Source organism: Melozone crissalis, unplaced genomic scaffold (genome assembly GCF_028551555.1).
Source record: "Melozone crissalis strain CALT ecotype California unplaced genomic scaffold, PUWL_Pcris_2 ptg000023l_1, whole genome shotgun sequence".
Taxonomy (NCBI): Eukaryota; Metazoa; Chordata; class Aves; order Passeriformes; family Passerellidae; genus Melozone; species Melozone crissalis.
In genome coordinates this window covers 5,709,871-5,732,515 of record NW_026535801.1, presented here as the reverse complement: position 1 = coordinate 5,732,515, position 22,645 = coordinate 5,709,871, and the positions used below count along the sequence as shown (strand labels likewise).

Below are 22,645 nucleotides of genomic sequence, written 5' to 3'. Positions count from 1 at the left end.
TCTTGTTTTGGAACACCCCTGAGTTGGCTGTGTGACATATTTCTCTCCCCCCCTTTCTTTATCTCCTTAAGCAATGTGCGCTGGTGCGGAACATCAAAGACAAATGCCGTGAGTACCTCCTCAGTGCCTTGCTAAGCCCCTCTCTCTACCCTTATTTGCCCATCATCAGTTACAAGAATGGCACTGACCAAGCTGTCCTTTTCTCTCCATCTTTTCCACAGCTTGCTGCTATGGTAAGTCTCATTCAGTCCTTTAAACCCCAGGGTGGCTGCATGTTGGTCTTCCCATGTATGGATGATTTACCCCTGCTGAGGACACTGTCCCTGCATCCTGACAGCTGCTTGAGGCATGACTTGTTCCCAATGCCCATTCCCAACAGGTCCCAAGGAGTGTCCTGTCTTCCCAACCGAGCTGGCCTTCGCTATTGACACCTCCTCGGGCGTCGTGAGGGAGGTTTTCAACAGGATGAAGCAAACCGTGCTCAGAGTGGTCAACAACTTGACCATTGCTGAGAGCAACTGTCCCCGGGGAGCACGGGTGGCCCTGGTCACCTACAACAATGAGGTCACCACCGAGATCCGCTTTGCTGACGCCAGGAAGAAATCCAGCCTCCTGCAGCAGATCCAAAACTTCCAGGCAACACTGACCACGAAGCCGCGCAGCCTGGAGACCGCCATGTCCTTCGTGGCCAGGAACACCTTCAAGCGTGCCCGCAGTGGCTTCCTGATGAGGAAGGTGGCTGTCTTCTTCAGCAACGGGGACACCAGGGCATCCCCACAGCTCAACGATGCCGTGCTGAAGCTCTACGACGCCGGGGTTGTGCCGGTGTTCCTCACCAGCAGGCAGGATGCAGTGCTTACCAGAGCTCTGGAGGTTGGGCTCCTTCACCCTTTCTTTATTTTCTGCTCGTGCCCTCGATCTGGTTTCATGGTGTTGGATGCCACAAGCATTTGAAGCTTGGCTTTCAAAGGCCTCTCATTGTGGAAGGCTGGCCAAAGTCATCCATCTATTAGGAGAGAAACACTAATTTTGTAATCCCCACAGCACATGCTGGGAAATGCTAGTGAGACCCCTCTTTTCCCAGGCCGTGGCTCAAGTGTGGGATGAAACAGAAGGAAAAGTCTGACAGAAAGGCAAAGGGTGGGAAGGTGGGAGTACATTAGCTTTGCTGGCAGAGGGAGAGTGGACAGACAGAGATTGAAAACCAGGAAAAAACCAGATAAACTCACTGAGCACTGGTTCAAGTGGTCCCTTTTCTTGGAGTTTATGGCTCTAAACTGACACCGGGGACACGAAGCTCCTCCAAAAGGGATCACCATTGTGCTGAGCAGAGAATTCCTCAGAGCTGTGGGTTGCCCTGCCCTCCTCTGAGCTGAGAGCAGCAGAAGGCAGTGTTACTGACTCTGTGTGTTTCTGTTTCCATCTCACCAGATCAACAACACGGCGGTCGGTCACGCCATTGTTCTCCCAACCAGCGGCGGTCAGCTGAATCAAACCATTCAGAGGCTTTTGACTTGTCACATTTGTTTGGGTAAGCATCCAATTTCTCCTCTAAACACTTCCAAATCCTTCTGGCCAGGCAGCAGTGGGTTGTAAGAAGGGAAGCCCAACTTGGGAGTCAGCCCTTCTGTTGATGGATACAAGGGATTCTTGGGTTGAGCGGAAAACATTGGCATTGTGAATGCTGTTTGCTGGGCGTACTCCACTTTGTAAAGAGAAGCTCCTTTTTTGTCTGGTTGCCACTTTTACAGCCCAAATACTGATAGCTAAGTGCTCTAAAAATGGCCTTATGCCACAGATGACAGCGTGCTTCAGGGATCCCCTTGGACAAAGCAGCACATTAAAAAAATACTGAACACATAACTGAATGTGTTGTGGCATGAAATTACTTTGGTATCAAGCAATGGGACCAGTGAATTTCCAGGGCTTGATGGTATCTCATGTGACACAGGAGATGTTTACAGTGATGAGGGAGGGCTGTGTTTGGGTCCTGCAGGTGAAACCAACCCCCTGTGTTTCTTCCCCAGATGTGTGCGACCCAGATCCCAGATGTGCTGGAACTGGCCAGAGACCTTCCTTCCGAGACAGAAGGGCAGCCCCCACTGACGTGGACACAGACATAGCCTTCATCCTGGACAGCTCCGAGTCCACCACCCCCCTGCAGTTCAGCGAGATGAAAAAATACATTTCCCACATTGTAACCAACCTGGAAATCAGCTCAGAGCCAAAAGTATCCCAGCACCACGCCAGAGTGGCCGTTCTCCAGCAAGCTCCTTACGAACACGAAATCAACTCAAGCTTCCCACCAGTGAAAACTGAGTTCTCACTAACTGATTATGCATCCAAAGAGAAGATCATTAATTACCTCCACAACCAAATGACCCAGCTGCATGGCACGAGGGCTCTGGGAAGTGCAATCGAACACACAATCGCTCATGTCTTTGAAAGCGTGCCAAGCCCTCGGGATCTAAAAGTCATCGTTCTGATGATGACTGGAAAAGTGAACAAAAGAGAACTCGAGCACCTGCAGAGGGCTGTCATCAGTGCAAAATGCAAAGGGTACTTCTTTGTTATCTTGGGCATTGGCAGGAAGGTGAATGCCAAGAACATCTACAGCCTCGCCAGCGAGCCCAACGACGTGTTCTTCAAGCTGGTTGATAAACCAGGAGAGCTCCATGAAGAGCCCTTGCTGCGTTTTGGGACACTGCTGCCATCCTTCATCAGAAGTAAGTGCAACATCCTTGCAGCCCAAGTGTCATGGAAGGGGCAACACATGGCCTCTGAAAGGTTTTTAGCAGTAGGAGCCACTGAAGTTAGTCTCTTTTTTTTATGGTTTGTACTGTTTGGTGCAATTTGGGCTACTCATACTTTACCAATTTGAATATGTCTGGGTTTTGCTCATTCTGGCCTCCCCATCCCCTTCCATGTTGATCCACTAAGTAGAGTTTGCACTTCAATGTGCTTTGCCCTGGTCTCCATGGGCTCACCTGTGGATTCTGATCTCATCCCACCTGGCTTGCCTCTCACACAGATCCCACTGAGGCCCTCTGCAGCACTTCCTTGGAGCTCCTTCAAAACCCAGCAGATCTTTCTTCCCAACTTTACCATAAACATCATGTCCAGCAGGCCCTTGGCTGGCTCAGGCTGAGATCTGGAGTTGCTCTATGCAGATTTAAGGACCAGATGTACAGGATTCTTTGCTCAGGGATAAATAAAGCTGCTGTATTTGGGATGTGCTGACTGTGCCTCGAAAATCTACATCTCAGCTTATCTAGAGAACCCTGGCTGGACCTCCAGATCCTAAACACACCCATCCAGCAAGGATAAGAAGTAGAACTTTTTAGGAAATCTAGTTTTTAGCAAAAATTCCTGAAAACCAGATTAATGGGCTGATATACCACAGATTCAGGAATGTCTTGCACTAAATAGAAAGCAAATATCTGGAAATAAATGTTTAGGTTATCTCAGTTTGCTTTTTCCATTTACTGCTTACAGCCGTCCTGGAAATTTCTAACTCTTGATTACCTGTGTGGTTGGAAGTCCCCTGTTACAAGAAATGTGTTTATAAGTGACAGACTCAGGCAAACAGCCCTCTTGTAGTTAAGGCCCTTGTGTTTGTAGACTGCAATAACAAATCTCCCAGCCCAGGATGTTGCAGTAACCAAACATCAAGCAAGAAAAGGAAATTAATTTCCTTTTTTTTGGTTTTAGCTTTTTTGTTTCTTTTTAATTAAGAAGAAATAAATGTAATGTGTTGGTGGTGGGTATGAACCATCCTCAGCTCCAGTATTTAATGTCTCTCTCCATCTCCAGGTGAATATGCTTTCTACCTGTCTCCAGAGATAAGGAAACAGTGTGAGTGGCTCCAGAATGGTCAGCAAATCCAGGGCCCCGTGCTCGTTGGGCAGAAAGCAGCGTGAGTAATGCTTTGGGGAAAAGGAAAGAAAAAGCAACTTCACTTTCAAAAATCAGGATTGTCTTTTAATTAATATAATTCTAATAGTATTTCAATTAATATAACTGGTTCCCCCAGTGCTGTGTCAAAAGAGCAACAGAGATATCTTATAGAGAAGGGATGATGTATAAGTTTAAATTTGGGGTAAATTCCGTATTTATATATGCTTAAAAATATGAAGGAGATATATGTTGACTTTGATCATGTAGGTCAGAAATTCCAGAAATTACTATGAATTTGGGGCTTTCTACTCCAAACACTATTTTCAGAGGCTGGGCTGCCCTGGGTTATCTCATACACAGAACCCAGCACAGCACCCATGCTAATATTTTCTGAAGAGAAGTGGAAGCTTGTTGTCACCCGGACTCACTGGTGGCACAGAGCTGTGCTGGCTTTAGAAGGCCAAGCCCCTTGAAATCAGGCATGCTGCAGATCTGTCTGAGTTCACTTTTTTCAGAATAATCACAGAACAGTTTGGGTTGGAAGGAACCTTTAAGAACATCTTCCAACCCCTCGCCATGGGCAGGGACACCTCTGCTAGGGGCACATTTCACTGCTTGGATCTAAGCACTTTTCACTCACTGTGGGCAAATATAAAGCTGACAAAGACTCTCGACCTCAGGTGGGTTCCTGCCAGTGGTTTTTACACCAACTCATCTCCATTTCCAAAATTCTGCCCAGGTTCGTGGCTCCCAACGCGACCGCCAGCCGCACCTTCCCTGCCAGCACCACGGTCAGCGCCACCATCAAGCCAGAGATGAGTGCCCACACCAGAACCACTCCTGCCAGCACCACGGCCCAGGCCAGAGCCCCCGAGACCACCCCAGCCAGCTCTGTGGCCCAGGGGAACGCCACAGCCCAGGGAGCAGCCAGTGCCACCACCAGCCACAGCAAAGCCAGCAGCCGGGCTGCCACCACCAACGCCACAGGCACCGCGGCCGGCAGCAGGAGGAGACACAGCGGTACGTGAGCAGCTCTTCCCGTGTGGGCAGGGCCTCCCTTGAGGCTGAAACACAGCAGGCTGTGGCTCTTCTTCCCCATGAGAGGATTATTCCTGTGGGAAATGTCACCCAGAGGCCAAATTTCGGTTTTAGGTGTAAATCGGGAAGTCTGTGCTGGGGCATTGCCAACTTGCATTAGGAATTTTGTGCAAAATGGGCGGGGGACAGACTGTCCCTAGACAAAACACAATCAGGATCAATCCATCCCTCTACAGAGAGCTTCTCTTTGTAGTGTGGCTCATTTGTTTCCAAGATTTCCTTGGAGCATTGCCCCTTGGCCAAGTTTTGCTATAAATGGTGGTCCATATAATGGCAGTTCATATAATGGCATGGTTTGAACTCTCAGCTAACAGGAATAGTTATTTCAAGGGATGAGTGTAGAGACCTTTTTGGGAACACCAAGTCTTTCATGTGGGCACAGTTCATAAAAAGGGATATTTTTGCAAGGGGGTACAGGCAGATCTGTACTAGCTGGACGAGGATCAAAAACTGTGTTCAAAAATGTGTCAAAAAATCAAAAAAGCACAGGGAAGCTCATCCAGTCACTGATGGCAAGTCCCTGCATAAATAATAAGCAAAAAGCAATAAATAAAAGCAATCAGCTTTTGCAAGGCTAATGCTTTTATCAGCTTGAGGGGAATAAACTTTTCTGGGTGTTTCTTGCCCCACCAGTGCTTCAAACAGTGTTTATAAAGGTCTCATCCAGTGATCTGCCAGAGTAGGAAAACCTTTCCATAACAACTTCTTTGACCTGTTAAGGTTATCATCCCTGGAAATGTTCAAGACCAGGGCTTGGAGCAATCTGGTGTAGGGGAAGGTGTCCCTGCCCATGGCATGGAGGTTGGAAGGAGATGGTCTTGAAGGCCCTTTCTAACCCAAAACAGTCTGTGATTTTATGTTCACTTTAGGCAGACTTGGCTTGAAAATCTTCAGCAGCTCAGTGAATCCATTGCACCCTAGAGAAGGAAGGATCTGACTGGGCACATTTACAGTAGTTGGGAAAGTGCTGGGAATTTCAAGCAGTGAGAATCTTGTAAAAAAAAAAAAAAGAAAAAGGCTTTGATTTGCTAGATTGCAACAGATTATTAAAGATAAACAAACCACTTGGTGAATCATCTGAGCTATGGAAAACAAAGCCTCCCCTGCAGGGGCATTTGAGACAGCCAAGTGCCAGCCTGGCTTGCACTTGCCATGGAAAGAAGATTCTGCAGCACTGACGCATTTCTTCCTTGAGATCTTTTCCTTCTTCACTCACTGCTTGGTGTCCCTTCTGAATCTGATTCTGATTGATTCTGATTCTCATTCTGATTCTGATTCTGATTCTGATTCTGATTCTGCCCTGCAGCAAAGACCCACGACATCCAGATCTCAGATGTCACTGAGAGCAGTGCCAGGCTGCGCTGGGCCAGCCCTGAGCCCCACAGCACCTTTGATGTCACTGTCACCCTGGCACAGGACCATTCCCTAGTGCAGAGGCAAAACCTGACCGGCACTGAGCATGTCATCCGGGGGCTCCGGAGCGGGCAGAAATACGCTGTTGTCATCACCGGCTCCCAAAAATCCCAGCACAAAGTAACCTACACAGGGTCATTCAGCACGAGTAAGTGACTCTCAGAAACATGTGGGCATTTATTTTGTTTCATTAAGTGGGCACAAAAAGTGGAGGGGAAAAAAAAATGTAGGGATCGGGAATAAGTTGGTACTAGCAATCCCAACATGGCAAATGTGTTTCTTTGAAAAATGGGAGTTTGTACTTCAGTGGGGTGAAATCAGCACAGAATGTGGGATAATTAAAGGCAGTCCCAGAGCGGGTTTGTTACGTGCTGGAGGGTTTGTACATCGGTGCAAAAGGTCTTGGTGGGGGCCCAGCCTGCACTACTGCAATTAATAATGAGTCAAATTGGTAAACTCAGTCCAGCCTGATTTCAAAATAAGCAAGAAAAGCTGCTTTCCTAATACCCAGTTCCATGGCTACTGATCTGCTTCCCACACTACCCAGAAAAACCCACAAAGAGGAGATGAAAGGGAAGGTTTGGTCCCTTGGGGATCCAAGCTCCATGTGTGCACAGCCATCACCAAACTCTCTGGCATGGCCAAAAGTTGCTGTCTAAGACACAGTCAATGTTTTTTTTAATACAGTTGGCACAGAGGTGACTTGGCTTGGTGGTGTGAAGTTTGTGCTGGTCCTGCCAGTGCCGTGTCTGGCTTCCTCTGGCACTTCCAAGACAATTTCAGTGCCCATGGAGAGCCTTTCCTCTGGCTTCAGTGGGTTTGGACCAGTCCCTCACCTTCACAAGCAATTAACATGCCCACAAAAATGTTGAGAAAAGACATCAGTGGGTAGAAGTAACATTTGCATGTGCTGAATTGGAGCTCCCAATGCTGCTTTTCCCATGGAACAAACCTCGAATGGGAATAAACTGAGTAGGCACTGGTGGAAAGCTGTGACCTGGACACTGAGTCCCTCATAGCCACAACCAAATCATACACTAAAAAAAAGCAAATCCAGCCCTTCCTGTAGCTGCAGACCCCTCCATGGAATATTTTTCACCTGTGACAATCCTCACCATAGAGGGATGTGAGACCTGATGGGAGGGGTGCGCTCCCAGAGAGCCCTTGAGGGAACAAGAGACTACAGATCCATCATGGATTGGCTCCATGAGGGGTTGCCATTTTTATTCTGCCATCTCCAAGACCAGGAGACCAAAGCTAAAGTGGCTCCTGAGAGGCCACATCCAGCTCCTGTCAATGCTGTGGGGTGAGTGGGGCCATCCAAAGCAGCCCCATAGGGTCCTGAGGATGCTCCTCTGTGGTGACCCCCGAGGATGAGCCCAAGCAGAGCCACTGGGGAGGGAAGACAATCCCATCCTGGCCCAGCCAGGCATTTGGGAATTGCTCCTCCCATCAGCTGCCTCCAATAAGCATTTCTCCTATGTGTGTGCTGGGCTAAACAGATCCAGAGCTGGCCCCTGTGCTGGAGCTGGGGCTGGGGGTTGTCTGTGACTGCCCTGAGGGTGCTGCTGCTGCTCCTTCCCCCTGAGTGACCCTCTGCCTCTCCCCACAGAGACCCAGGCACAGGCCCAGGTGTCCCTGGCCAACATGATGCTCAACACTGAGCCACTGGAAGGGCCTGAGAGTGGTGAGTGGGGGGGATTGCTGGGCTGGGGTTCTCACAGTGCCACTAACACCAAGGGATCTGAGCATGGCCCCGGTGACACCTTGGCAGCACGGGCCAGAGCCCTGCAGTGGGGTCTCTGCCTCTCTTCATGGCTTTGGGTGACACCAAGGTGATCACACTGGTGCTGTCACACACCATCAGTGCCACAACCCCTCCTCCAAGGGCCTGGAAGGGCTCTCAGCCTTCACCCAGCAGCACAGCCACTGCAGCCACACCAACAATGGCTCTGCAATCATCGCTCCCGTGTTTTCCTTCAGACATTCTGCTTGTGCTGGGGCTCGTTTTCTTTACAGAGTGGTCTGAGAGCACAGGGAAATGCAGCCAGGAGTTGTGGAGCTGCTGCTGTGGAGCTCTGGCTGCTGCTGGTGTTGAGTGGGATGAGCATGGATCTCAGTCATGCCTGGCTGGTGGCACCACTGGAGCTTTGTGCAGCAGAGGGGCCAAGGGCTTGTGCTGGACCAATTTATTTCTCCTTCCTGCATGACCCATCATCCTTCCCTTCCCATGTGCTCCTTCCTGCTCATTTGGCCCCTCTCCCTGGCACTGCCATCCCCCTCATCCCCCCTTGTCCCCACCAGGTGACAAGCACCCCCTGCCTTTGTTTAACCCCTTGTTTAACCCCCTGGCACCAGCCCTTGGCAAACCAGGTGTGTGGGCTCCTCCTGCCCCAGGGAAAAGGGATGTGCTGAGTGCTTTGCTCTGCACCTCCACACAGACCTCTCCATCTCAGCTCCATTTGCAGCAAACACCTCTGCCTGAGGATTTATGGCAGCCAGCGATCTGGGGGGAGCATTCCCCAAGGATGCTCATCCAAAGGTTTTTAATGGGATGAAGACTCTAAAGAGGACAGGGAATTGGGGATGGGTTTAGCTGAGCCTCCTCTAGTTCACAGGAGACGCCCATGTGTAAATCTTCAGAGAGATTTTGGAGTAAACCCTACACTCTGCCCTCCTTGTATGGGTAAAATAGCATGGATGGCCCAGCACAGCTAATCAAAACTCTGGGATTTGGACCTAAATTATAATTTTTGGGGCAGGGAAGGAACATATGTTTAAGTGTTCATGGAGCCTTCACATATGCCAGGCGCAACTTGCTTTTAGAGATAAACACACTTAACGACTCAAAGTCACCGCCAAGACAAAGGGCTTTGAAAAGAGGGTGGGGGGATTTGTGTGAGGGCACCAGTGGGGAGTAAGAGGCTCCCACTATGCTGCTCCCAGGATCTGGGGGTTGGATCTGTGACAAAACCAAAGCAAGAAGTGAACTGGAGGCTGAGGAAGGTTTGCATCCAGCAAAACACATGAGAGGGAAATGCCACCAGTCCTGAACCAGACTTTATTTTTCCTTTTTTCCCCCCTCTTTTCAATCTCTTTGCTTTTTCAGCTTTTAACCCCCTCAGGATCACTTAACCTTTGCACCTTTTGCCATGCAGATTGGCCAGACCCTTGCTTGCTGGACTTTGACATGGGCATGCAGTGCAAGGACTATCAGATTGTGTGGTTCTTTGACTCCAAACACAAGTTCTGCAGCCAGGGTTGGTATGGTGGCTGTGGAGGTAATGCCAATAGATTTGAGACCGAAGCTGAGTGCTATAACAAATGCTTAAAGCCATGTAAGTACCCCATGAGGATTCACCCTTTTGCATCTTGTCCTGTTGTCAAATGATGCTTGGATCAGAGAGAAAACACCATTTAAAATCCAAACCCGTGCGCTTTTTCCTCCTCCAGCAGCAGATGAGAAAGCCATGCAGCAGCCACCCCTTGAGAAAAGATTCTCATCAGGTAACACACCCCCCCAAAAAAAATGAATCATCACAAACAAAGCAAACCCATTCTTCCACCCTGACCATTTCACAGCATGCATCCAAGCCTGTCCAACCCCACATCAAAAGTAGCACAGATTTAGTTTCCACTTGCTCCTTCACACCACCATGCCCTTCCATCTGCTTTGCATGATCCAGTCACTTTGCATATGTGTTGTCCCACCAGGATGTGCTGTGCTGGCACAGCCTGGGTGGCAAAGCTCCCTGGATTTCACCAGGGACCTGGGGTTGCTGAACTGGAGCGTGGCACGGTCCCAAACCGGTTTGTGTTATCTCTGTGTGACCAAGAAGTGCCACCCCTCTGCTGGAATGCAGAGAATTCCCAACATTTCTCTGCCTGTAACCAAAACACCTGATGGAAAGTGACTCCATGGGGCTTGGGCATTGCATGGAGACGTTTTTCTTCATCTCCAAAAGAGAAAAGCCAAGCCTGAGGGAGGAGCCTGCAGGAAAATGGCGATGCCCTCCTCTCCTCAAGGATTTTCTGAGGTTAAGGGATTATGTTTGCAAACCCCTTCAAGACCTGGGAAGGGAGAAGAGGCTTGAAATCGCCTGTGTTGGTTCAGCAAGGGGTTGGGATGGGAACAGAGCCCAGAAAATCCTTATCAGAGCAGCCTCCCCCTCCCAGAGGTGCTTTAGGGCCCTTTGTGGAGCTGGGAGGGAAACCAAGGAGTGAAGACAGCTCTGGTGCCTAAAGGCAGGGCTTAAGTCCTTGCAGTGGCATGGCAGGGTTTGAAAAGGCAAACTACAGACCCTTCCTCCTCATTTGCCTTTCTTAGGTTCATTTTAGGATCCTTAAATGTATTTGGGAATTTTTGTCACTGGCAAAGATGCGCAGGCAAGGAGGAGGCGGCCACCACCAGCCACAGAGATGCCTGGGGTGGCCAAAGGGGATTTCAAGGTGCTTTGGGGATGCAGATGGGCACCATGGCTCCTCTGGCTGTAGTCTGAGCACTTTGCTGCCAGAGGAAGCAGCACACAGCTTCACTCCAGAGCAGGATTCCACTCTGGGAGAGCAGGGAAGCCTCCCTGATGAGGATTTCTCTGGAGGGCAGGAGTTTCTCCTAGCCCTGTCCCACAGGCCAGCCCCTTCTGATCCCTGTCACATGCTTTGATGATGTTTCCAGCAACTGTTTCTGAGGCTGAAGCGATATTTCATCACTTTGGCACCGCTCTGCCCTGGGCACAGAGTCAAGGAAAGCAGCCTGGGGGCCCTGGAGGGATGTTCAGCTTTATTCCCTTTCCATTTTCTGCAAAGCCAGAGCTGGAATCCACATGGAAAATGGACACAGGAGTTCAGGGCAGCTCAGCTTTTGAGGTGCTCAGGCTCTGGGTTCAGTCCTCAGCAGGTGTAACAATGAGAAATGAGTTGAGCTCCCAAACTTTAAGGCACTTTGGGTGCAAAAACGTGCACCAGACCCATTTCCCTTTGGAAGCCTTTCAAATGCTGTGATCCCCTTTAATTAAGGACTTTTTATAGATAATTTTTCATGTGTAGATGTGGAACATGAGGCATAGTTTAGTGGTGGGCTTGGCAGTGCTGGGCTCAAGGGTCTTAGAGGACTTTTCCAACCTTAATGGTTCTATGGTTTTATTTTTTAATTGTTAATAACCTTTTCACCATGACAAAAGTAACTCTTAAGTGTAACTAAGGAGCCCAGGCACATATTTTCTCTGTGGGATGACTTAAAACCCTGTCTCTCCCCATCTTTTCAACCTCCTACAGCTTAAAACACATTTTAACTCCCCAGTTCTTGCTCTCCATCAATTCTTGGAAAATTTTTGGGAAGATTTGTTTCATTTCAGACTGAAATAGGGGCAAATTAGGTTATATACACAAAAGAAATCCTTCTGTTTTGATTAGTGTTTGGATTTCATTCTTGTGCAGCGTTTGGGGAAGAGTCATTCCTGTGTTCACATCTGCTAGATTTCAGTGTTTTGGAAAGTGGGGAAGAAAGGAGATGTCTTTGGAAAAAGAAAATCTGAATATAAAAAAGGCAAAGAGCTTGCCCAAGGCGTGGGGAAGCTTTAGGCTGTAGGAACCCAAAAGCAAAGCTGAACTGGAAGGTCAATACTGATTTCTGACTCCCCCTTATCTGTGGTGTTTAGGCTGTGCTGAGCAGAGGTGGCATAAACTCCTTCTCCTTTCCTGTGTGAAGGGAGGTGTGTGATCTGATGGCAAATCAGTGGCTGATATATTTTTTTATTTTAATTTTTTGAAAAATTATCTGGCAATTTCATTTTGCCACAATCCAAGCGCTCTGTTGTTTTGTCCCCTGCTCACCCAGCCAGGGATGCAAGATGCAGTGTGGTGCACCCAGGTGCATCTTCACACGGAAAATTTCTCTTTTAAGTGAAGTCAGTCATTCTGGTGGTGCCAGTACTTCTTGCCTTGCAGCCCAGCCAGTCCTCTCCCGGTTCTGAGACTGCCAGCTGATTTCCTACAGATCCAAAGGATTTGCAGGCAACCACTGCCATGCATCACTCCTCCTTCATCACTCCTGGATGCATGGCAGCAGCACAGGAGACAAACAAACTGGCGGCCTCCAGGGAAAGAGGTTCTCTTTGCAAAGCAGGAGATGGGATTTAGTCATCTAAATCAGGAGACTGCGCACTCTGAGCTGTGGATGCCCTTTCCCAGCCTGCAGACACACTGAGAAAAGGCAGTGCTCCACCCAGGAGTGCCACTGACCCCTGTTGCTCCTGGTTTTCCCCACAGTGATGGATGTCTGCCGGCTGCAGAAGGACGAGGGCACCTGCAGGAACTTTGTGCTCAAGTGGTACTACGACCCCGAGACCAAGAGCTGCGCCCGCTTCTGGTACGGCGGCTGCGGCGGCAACGACAACAGGTTCAACACGCAGAAAGAATGTGAAAAACTCTGCACCCCTGGTAAGAGGGACCAGCCACATCCCTGGCATCCCCCCTCTGCTGCTCCTGGCTGTTTGTCTTCCTTTAAAATCCTGCATCAAAACTTTATTTGTTCCTTCTTTCCTCACCAGGAGCCATCAACCCCGGCGCGGTGACAGCGATGGGGACATAGAGCCAGGGGCCGGCCAACACTTACCTCTGAGACAGCATCACCTTTGCCACCTTGCCCCTATAGAAGCTAAGGGTATAGACAACCTTGCACTGTAATATTTCATGCTTTTAACTCCCAGGCAAACCCCGAGGAGAGGGTTTTGCTGCATGACCTATCAATATGGTGCTAAACTGTTTGTGGACTGAGTGCTACACGTGCCCGGGTTATATTGTATAGCTTCAACATTGCCAAATATTTACCCAAGTGCAGATTGTTATTGTCTCTCAACATGTCTTCTAAATTAGCCTTTTTTCCCCCCCAATTCTGGCTGTCTGCCTATATAAGGCATCACCAAAATGAGTCAAAAAAATCAAATCATAATAATTTCACTGCAACTTGTTACCTGCTTGCTTTTATCCTTCTCATAACTGAGTGTAACTTTACAGGGGAAGCCTTTTTGTAAGAGAGTGGCTGATTCTGATAAAAAATTGGTTCCATTTCCACTCTTCCTCTTTTTTTTTTCTCCTTTTGCTGGATTCAGTCTCAGACTACATCTCTTGTATGCATTTGTACCACATGTGGCCAACTGAACTAGCAAGGAAAAGGAAGCAAAGTTTCCAAATGCAAATGCACTGCTGGGACCAAGGCCTCAGTTAACAAATCTTTAAATTGTGGTGTAGGATGCCTCTGGCATTCTTCTGATGTTGTATGTTTTATAAAATACAAAGCAAAGCAGTCTGGGGAGGGGGAGCAGTGGGAGGGAGGGGGGGTTTTATTTTTATTGTGGATTCTGTGTCAGGAAGTCTATACAAAGAACTTTTAAATAAAGTCTAATGGAGGTTTTGAGAAACTTGTGGGTTTGTCTTTGTTAAAACCAGTGTGGGCATCAATGGAATAATTTTCCAGGGTCTGGAAAGCAATTTTTTGGTGGGGGGGAAATCCCACTGTTCCTCAAAGGGAGGATAAATGTAGTAAGGGTATTCAGGGGGACAGCACTGAGAGGCTGCTGGCAACCTGGAGATTTCCAGCTTGGAAAAAAGGTGGAAACAGAGATGTCTTGGTTGTGAAACCTACATCCTGAAGATATTTAAACTGAGCTGGACATGGCATTTAGCAATTTGGCCTCAGCCAGTCCTGGGTGCCCTTGTGTGACTCAATGATCCCATAAGTATTTTCATCTGTCTCCTTCGCTTTCCACAGCCACGATTTTTACCCTTCCTCTCCTTCTCTGAACTCGCCCAAGGAAGATAAAATTTCCAGAAACAATGCACATTTCCCTGCCCCTCCAAAAATCCCCCCTGAAAGCAGAAAGCAGATTAAAGTGGCCACCCCAGGGCACAGGGCAGCTCTGGGTTTTGGGGGCTCCGTTATTGTCCCCAGGCAGGGATTGATCACACTTCCCGTGGCCTGCTGGAGGTGCCTGGAAGGAAAAAGGGAGCCTTGCCATGGAGAGGGCAGCTGGAACACCAAACCCAGGGCATTGCTGAGGGAGAACTGGGAGAGGGCATTGACTCCTGGAGAATTGGGCAGGATTGGTTAAACCTTGGAAAGGAGACCGTTGCCATTCAGAGCTTCTCCAGGTGTTCTTCCAGGGGTCAGGATGGGGCTGGCAAGAGGACAAGACCACCTGGTGCTGTCCTGCTGCACTTTAGTCAGGTCCCCATGGGCAGGAGATGTTCCATGTGTGCGGCACACACAACAACAATTCCTTTGGAGGTGTCTCCCAGGAGGATTTGCCCTTCACCACATCATTTCCGAGACTGAATTATCGGACCCCTTGGATCCAGGGGGTTCCAAGGGAGCAAGAAGAGCTCACAGGGCTGCTCTGGGCTTTGTCCTAGTGGGGATTCACAGCTCAGGCATCCCATTCCTGGCAGGAGGAGCAGCCCAGAGCCCAAAACTTTCCCGCCAGCACCGAGCCGCTTGCGTGGGGACAGGGGACAGCTCGGCTGGGGACGGGCCAGGTCATGGCAGCTGAGCTGGGGAAGCTGAGCTGTTTATTTGGCACCTTCCCGTTAGAGCACACCACGAGGGCTTCATTAGAAAAAGAGGGGAATGGGTCAATTCCATTTATTTATTATTTATTATTGTAACTGGCTCTTGCAGTGGCTCTGGGGGACTCTCTGCATCTCACTGCGAACCGGGCATGGCCAAGCCCCTCACAACTTTCTGCTCTCAAAAGCTGCACTGAGGTTAAAGCGATCCCTCCCTCCGTCCTCCCAGCCCTCTGCAGCACGGGAGAGCTTTTCCCGATGCCTGCGCCGCCTGCGTTTCCCGGGGCAGCTGCTTTCCATGCAGCGCTCCAGGATGCTGGGGCGCATCCCGGGATGTCACAGCGCGCCCGGGGGAGAAGCAGCAGCTCGGGCAGGGGCCCCTCATCCCCTCCCATTCCATCCCATCCCATCCCCTCCCATCCCGGGGGCGTTGCAGGCGCCTCCCGAGCCTTTTAAGGAAGCGAGCTACGCCCCGGGCCCCCGGCCAGGGCCACGAGGGGCTGCACATGGAAGTCATCTGCAGCCGGGAGCGCATCTGCCAGCGTGGCTGCGGCTGTAAAAATAGCCCGAGCCACGGGTGCCGCTCCCGCTGCCGCTGGGGAGCCCCCAGAGCCGCGCCCCGCTGCTTTTGGGGTGGGCCCAGACCCCCCCTAAGCAGGGTTTCTTCTGCAGACATCGCCTCCTGCATCAGAAAAGCCCCTGGAGTTGGTTCAGAAGGTCAGTCTTACAGCCCTGCCCCGGACCAGGGCTAGAATTTCCCTTCAAGCTGAGGGCACGTTGTGAGATGGAAGTGTGTCCCTGGAATTGCTCTAAATCTCTGGAGGTTTCCAGCACAGGGTCAGGGAAACCTTCACAGGGCTGGTGTGGGTTGAGATGACCATGCCTAAAGTCCAGGTGAGCCTCAATGCTGTGTCTTCAAATCTGAGTGCTGGTTCTGTCCCAAGGAAAGAACCACAGAATGGTTTGGGTTGGAGGGACCTTAAAGATCATCCTGTGCCACCCCTGCCATGGGCAGGGACACCTTCCACTATCCCAGGGTGCTCCAAGCCCCATCCAGCCTGGCCTTGGGCACTTCCAGGGATGCAGCCACAGCTTCTCTGGGCACCCTGTGCCAGTGCATCACCATCCTCACAAGGAACAATCCTTCCCAATATCCCATCTAAACCCTCAGTTTGGATTCATTCCCTCTCGTCCTGTCACTACATCTTTCTTGTACTGTCCCTTCAGGTCCTGCAGGGAGAGGGGTGGGGCACAATCAGCAGAGCCACCAGCCCTTATTTTACCAGGGAATTTCCTCACGGAGCATTTCCCAGTCAGGCTGCCCAGAAGAAGCCACAAAATCCTACACTCGCTCCTTCACCCACACTTCATCCTTAAAGAGTGATGGTGGACAGCCCCTGGGACAAACCACTCCAAAAAGTCACTGTCAAATCTCACTTTTCCCAGTTGAAATCCAGAGGGTTCTGGATGCCTCTGCTGCCCTTGGAGACCAGAAGGCTACGAGCCTGCTGGTGAAAACTCCAGGGTTCAACCCCAGAGCACAGACATAACCACTTATGGTACCAGTGGTGTCATAAAAGCCAAGAGCAGGACGTGTCCTAGAGTTCAACACTGAAGCCAGACCCTTAAATTTAGGACAGCATCAGCATTTAATGCTTGGTTGGGTTCCCTCAACGCTGCAGCTTTGCATTTAATCACAGCCTTCCAGGGAGACCTTTACAAGGAGCGGCAAAGTGGCTCTGACACATTTTATTAGCCACTATTAAATTTATTGCATCGCTAAAAGAAGCCAGTCTAGAAGTCTATGGATGCTCAGATGTACCTGCCCAGCTCCTTCCTGGGTTTCCCAGCAATGCCAGTGTTGACATTCCAAGGTCAGGAGTTCAAGGAAAACGACATCCTGCCATGCTGGGCATTCCTGGAAATTAGGAATGTATCCAAGTGCTTCAGCAGAGATGCAGATAAACCTGGAGCAGCTGAGCTTGCAGCAAAGGATCTTTGGGAAACAGGGACAGGAGTGTGGGCATTTCCTTGGTCAGGGGTCTGCAGCTTGTGGGATCGAAATACTGCAGCCCCCAACCCCAAAATCACTGCAGTAAGGTGGAGATGATCAGGTGAAATAAGGGGATTTGGAAGACCCTAGATTTTCTAGGTGCTGCATTGGTTTTTGACGATGTTTTGCAGCCCCACAAGTGTTTTGGGGCAGAATAGTTGGAATGTCCTGGGCAGCAGCACCTGGCAGGGCAAGCTCCATTCCCCTGAGCCAAGCTGAGCATCCCGGGTGGTTCTAAATCCCAAAAAACTTTGATCCACGGTAACTTTAACCTTCCCAGACCCTGCCCAGAGGCCGGGGATCACTCAGAACGGCAGCAGCAGCTCTGGGGAAGCGCAGCCTTCCCAAAGCCGCCCTCAGGGCTCAGCGGGACGTGGCGGGACAAACAGCCCCAGCGAGAGCCGGGAGTGCGCTCCAGCTGCGGCAGGATTTATGGGACAGCAGCAGCACGGCTTTTTTGGGGTTTTTTCTTTTTTTTTTTTTTTTTGGTTAAACAGAGCAGATCCGAACCAGATGTGTAACCTTTATCTCCATCGCTGTGCAGAGAGACGGGGGAGCAGACAGGGGAGAGGGAAAGACGTTTGAGTTTCCATGAGCCCCGCATGCTCCCAGAGCCAGCTCACCAAGAAAAATGAGCGCCGGCAGCCAGGAAACTTCGCCGGCTGCTCCAGCCCCGTGTTTTGTTTCCTCCCTCCGTTGCTGCGGAGAAATAAAAGCGCTGCTGCCGGCTGCGATGAGCTCACCGTAAAACCCGATATTGTAAAGATGTGACCCGGCAGGGGCTGGGGATGAGCCCAGGGCTCTGCTCCGGGGAAGGGCAGGAGGCTCAGACATCCATATTTTGGGGGATTTCCCTCCCAGGCAGTAAGGTGCAAGGGGGAGGGATGTGGGAGAGTGGTGGGGGCTGCCTGGGGATGCCAGGGGAGAAGGGTCCCTGAGGGAAAAGCACAAAATCGGGAATTCTGTATTGGATTAATGATAACCCCAGATGCAGGGAAGAACGATGTGCATTTGACTTTATGATATTAGGAGGTTAATTATTCTATTCTATTCTATTCTATTCTATTCTATTCTATTCTATTCTATTCTATTCCATTCCATTCCATTCCATTCCATTCCATTCCATTCCATTTTACACTGTATTGTACTAACAAGAAGTACCTCAAACTGAAGAAATTTGTGACTGCTGACAGTCTCCACACCCACATGTGGATCCAACTGGTTAATGAATTAAAACATTCTCACCAGAATCTAATTAAGTGACCATCCTGGGTGGACAACCTTCCAACACATTCCACATGTCCACACGTTTTAAAAACACAGGAGTAGCAGATAAGAATTGTTTTGATTGCCCCTTTCCTTTCCTTTCCTTTCCTTTCCTTTCCTTTCCTTTCCTTTCCTTTTCCTTTTCCTTTTCCTTTTCCTTTTCCTTTTCCTTTTTCCTTTTCCTTTTCCTTTTCCTTTTCCTTTTCCTTTTCCTTTCGCATGTGAGTACCCCAGTTCTGTGTCCAGCTCTGGGGTCCCCAGGACAGGAAGATCAGAAGGATGGAGATGATCAGAGGGATGGAGCAGCTCTGCTGTGAGGAAAGGCTGGCAGAATTGGGATTCTTCAGCCTTGGAGAAGGCTCTGAGGCAACCAAATTGTGGCCATGCAGTACCTGAAGGGAGCCTGCAGGAAACACAGAGAGAAATTTGTTATGAGGGCCTGGCGTGACAGTACAAAGGGGAATGGCTTCAAACTGACATGAATGAGCTCAAACTGAAAGAGACTAGATTTACATTGGATATTAGGAAGGAATTCCTCCCTGTGAGGGTGGGTAGGCCCTGGCACAGGGTGCCCATGGAAGCTGTGGCTGCCCCTGGATCCCTGGAAGTGTCCAAGGCCAGGCTGGATGGGGCTTGGAGCAGCCTGGGCTGGTGGAAAGTGTCCCTGCCCATGGCACAGGGTGGAACCAAGATCATCTTTAAAGTCCCTTCCAACCCAAATCATTCTATGATTTTCTGATTTCCAAATTCGGCCCCATGCCTTGCAGCCAGGGAAGCACTCTAGGAATAGCACCCAGCTCTCACTCACCAAAAATTAGCTTCCAAACCTGGGATGAAAGCACCCCAATGTCCTGCTGGGGATCTCCTCTGAGATGGGAGTGGGCAAAGGCCAAATAACCCATTTCTCTTGTAAAAAAAGGCAGAAATTATTTAAGTGGGTGAAAGTTAATATAAATATATATTATATATTATATATTATATATTATATATTATATATTATATATTATATATTATATATTATACATATCTAATATTATATTTAATATAATTAATATAGTTTACATATAATTAAATACAATAAAAATATATTTTATATTATTATATTATTATATTTATGCCTTACAAATGGGCTCTGCCAGAGCATGGTCAATGAACTGGAGTGGAACTGAAAGGCCTGAAGAAAAAAAAAGGGGGTTGTTAGGGACAGAATTAGTAGTTTGTTATTTTTAAAATACTCCTCTGCCTTTCCAGCAGTGATTAATTCAGCAGATGGGGAGGTTGCATTGGAGGTTAATGAAACAAAATGAGCATTGCATTAGATTGACTAGAATATTGCAGGGGCCATGACACTGCAATATTGGAAATCAGTGCAGCACTGTGGCTGCTCCTCTGCAGGGTTTGGATTCCAGGCTCCCCTGCTCCATCCCTCAGAATACCCCTCCCTTTACTGGTGGTGAATCTGGGGTGGCAGCATTGTCACCCACTGTCCTGCAGCTGACAGCTTCAGCTGGTGCCACTGGGGAAGGCAAGCCAATATTCTCACTCACTGCTCACATCTTTATCCCTGATTTTAGGGGCAAGGATGGTTTTCTAAATAAAAAGTGTTAAAAGAGGAGTTTTGCAGTAGGAGGGTTACATACAGTAAGCCTGACCTTTCCCACAGCTCTCATGGCATTGCATTATGCTCCAGTTCTTTTTTTTTCTTTTTAAGCTGCTAAAAATGAGAAATTACTTTGGAAAAGCCAAAATCCTGCCCTGGGTGCTAGGGTCCCTACATGGCTTGCTGGGTGAAACATCCAGATCCCTGGATGTTTGGAGTGATGAAGGGGTGGATTTTGGACTGAACACCCAGCAAAAAGTCAGAGATCCAGAAGCTTTTTCCAGAACAATCACTCAAAATCCCCACTTGCACCATAATTCTCCTTCTTTTCTCTGTGCTTTCTCATCTCCCATCCCTTTTTTCCTTGGGCTTGTAAAGCAGCTCAGCTCTGCAATGGATGCAGGTGGCCCCAGAATGTTAGGGGCTTTACATTTAATGCTATTTCTCCCTCAGGATGGACCATGGAATGTTTTTCTCCCCCAGAATGGATCATGGAATGCTGTTTCTCCCCCAGGATGGACCATGGAATGCTATTTCTCCCCCAGTTTGGAAACAGCCATGGGAGGAAGGCAGAAGGGCACCCCCAGAGCTGCCTGGAAGCTGCACCCCCTTTTCCTACCTTCAAAGCCTGCAGGTTGTAGGTGTCAATCTGGGATCAAAAGCAGCAAGTTGGGCAATGGGAAACCTACAAATGAAAATGTTGCCCTGAAAAACCACAGGGGACAAGCCCCTGGGTGTCTGGGGACAGGCACAGCTCATCACACAGGGGTAAGACACAGACTAAGAAAGGAGAATTAGAATTCTCTCCCCACTTGTGGGATTATTTCTTGAATTTGGCCAAGCAAGAGCATCCTCCCAGTGCAGCCCAGAGCCCCTTTTTGCCCCTTTCCAGCAGTACAGGGCAGGTGAGCCAGGTTTGACACCCAAGTGCAAAGGCCTTGTTAAGTGCTAGAAAAATGCAGGCAGCTTGGAGGAGCTTAAGGAGACCTGAAGTGTTTGGGATTAAAGCCAACTCCACCCTGGAAGTGGGGAAGTGGGAGCTGAGGAAGGAAGGGAGCCAGGTGCTGGCTGTGCAGGGCAGGGGCCTGCAGGGATGGGGTCAATCTCAGATTCAACAGCCTGGGGAGGAGATTGAGGTCAGATCTCCCAGGGGACAGCTCCAATCTCTGCTCCCTGTGACAGGGACAGCGCACAGGGAATGGCTGGAGCTGTCTCAGGGGATGTTTAGGTTGGATTTTAGGGAAAGGTTCTTCCCCCAGAGGGTGCTGGGCACTGCCCAGGCTCCCCAGGGAAAGGGCACAAGCCCAAGCACATCCAGAGCCCAAGGAACATTTGGACAATGCTCCCAGGGATGCACAGAGTGGGATTCTTGGGGTGTTGGACTCCATGATCCTCGTGGATCCTTTCCACTCTGGATATTCTGTGATTTGATGATTCTGGCTTGAGGGTTACCTCCCAATTTTAGCATTTTCTCCCCTAATCTGGCCTAAGCAGCCACATCTGCCCCATTTTCCAGCCCCATTTTCCTGCCCCAGCTGCCTTGGGAAGGGCTGTGGGCATAGGGAAAGGGATGGTGACTCTCCCTAAGCAGGGCTTGCAGCTCCCCATCTCTTTGGGAACCAGCAACCATCCCCTGCACACCTGCATTAACACTCTAGAAGGTCTTTTTCTGCTTTACCACAGCTTTTTTTAACCCCTCCCTTTGACCCCTCTCCATTCAAAGCCCCCACTTTGAGCCCCCAGTCCTGCCCCAGGAGTTTGGGCATTGCTGGGTTGGGAAAACTGAAAATTGCTCATCCTTTCCACCCTTCCTCTCCTGCTACTGCAGCAAGCAGCAGCTGGAAGGCTGCCTCCCTTTTATAATCTTATTTTTGGGAATAAAAAGGCAGTTTTGCTTGCAGCCTGCAGCCAAGCTCCTTGCAAAAGAGCAGGCTGTGCTCTGGTCAGCCCCGTGCGTCGTCCCCACAGCTGTGTCCCATCCTGGGAACATCTGATGCTGGTGGTCACGTAAGGATGGGGAGGAGAACATCCTCCCTGCACGTTTCCTTTGGCAGGGAATGCTTTTCCAAGGGGGCTGTGCTGATCTCTGGATGCCCACGAGGCAGTGTGGGCTCAGATCTTTTCCCAGATGGGTTTCCCTGTGCAGGGGCAGCTCATTCTGACTCACAGGATCACAGGAGGATTTGGCTTGGAAGGGACCTTAGAGATCTTCTAATTCCATTCTAATTTCCCTTCCTACACACCCCAGAACTGTGCATCCCACCAGGCTCCTCTAGGCATGCCAGAGGTGGACGTGATGAGTTTTCCCAGCCTCAGCAGAAGCATGGGAGAAGCCCACTGCCAAAATCCACTGCCTCCCCAGGAGTTTTCATCGTGCCTTTGCTCCCTTGGTATTTCCAGCAGGCAAGGAGAGCTCCAAGCCACATTTCCAACCTGCCAGAGGCACAAAGCAGCCAACAAAAAGTTGGTGCAGCAGCAAATGCTTGAGCCTTCCCTTGGGTCTGGGGTACCACAGGGTGAAAAACCCTTTGGTGAGCAGAAAGGATTAATTTCTGTGGAAAATGCACCTCCTGAATGGCTGCCTCCTCCTTCCCTACGTGTCCATCCACAGCAGAAATCTCAAGAATTTCCATGGCAGCGCTCTCAGGAAATCTCCGCATTTCTCCCAGACGTGTCTATGATGGGACACGGATTGCACAAGAAGCTCTGAGAGCTGGGCAAGGTTGAGTCTAGAAAAAAAAAAAAGGAAAGACAGA

General features: G+C 49.6%; 1 protein-coding gene across 1 annotated transcript in view; it reads left to right on the top strand.

Moving 5' to 3' along the window:
- The window catches only part of COL6A3 (collagen type VI alpha 3 chain), a 57,599-nt gene extending 43,886 nt beyond the window's left edge, over positions 1 to 13,713 (top strand). Inside the window, exons 31-43 of the mRNA XM_054278220.1 lie at positions 72 to 108; positions 222 to 233; positions 380 to 873; positions 1,432 to 1,531; positions 2,028 to 2,726; positions 3,814 to 3,916; positions 4,637 to 4,917; positions 6,302 to 6,556; positions 8,021 to 8,095; positions 9,567 to 9,746; positions 9,862 to 9,915; positions 12,676 to 12,846; positions 12,957 to 13,713. Coding sequence (XP_054134195.1) covers positions 72 to 108; positions 222 to 233; positions 380 to 873; positions 1,432 to 1,531; positions 2,028 to 2,726; positions 3,814 to 3,916; positions 4,637 to 4,917; positions 6,302 to 6,556; positions 8,021 to 8,095; positions 9,567 to 9,746; positions 9,862 to 9,915; positions 12,676 to 12,846; positions 12,957 to 12,997 — 2,502 coding nt within the window. The 3' untranslated portion in view covers positions 12,998 to 13,713. The remainder of the gene's footprint in view (positions 1 to 71; positions 109 to 221; positions 234 to 379; positions 874 to 1,431; positions 1,532 to 2,027; positions 2,727 to 3,813; positions 3,917 to 4,636; positions 4,918 to 6,301; positions 6,557 to 8,020; positions 8,096 to 9,566; positions 9,747 to 9,861; positions 9,916 to 12,675; positions 12,847 to 12,956) is intronic.
- The last annotated feature ends 8,932 nt before the right edge of the window (positions 13,714 to 22,645 follow it).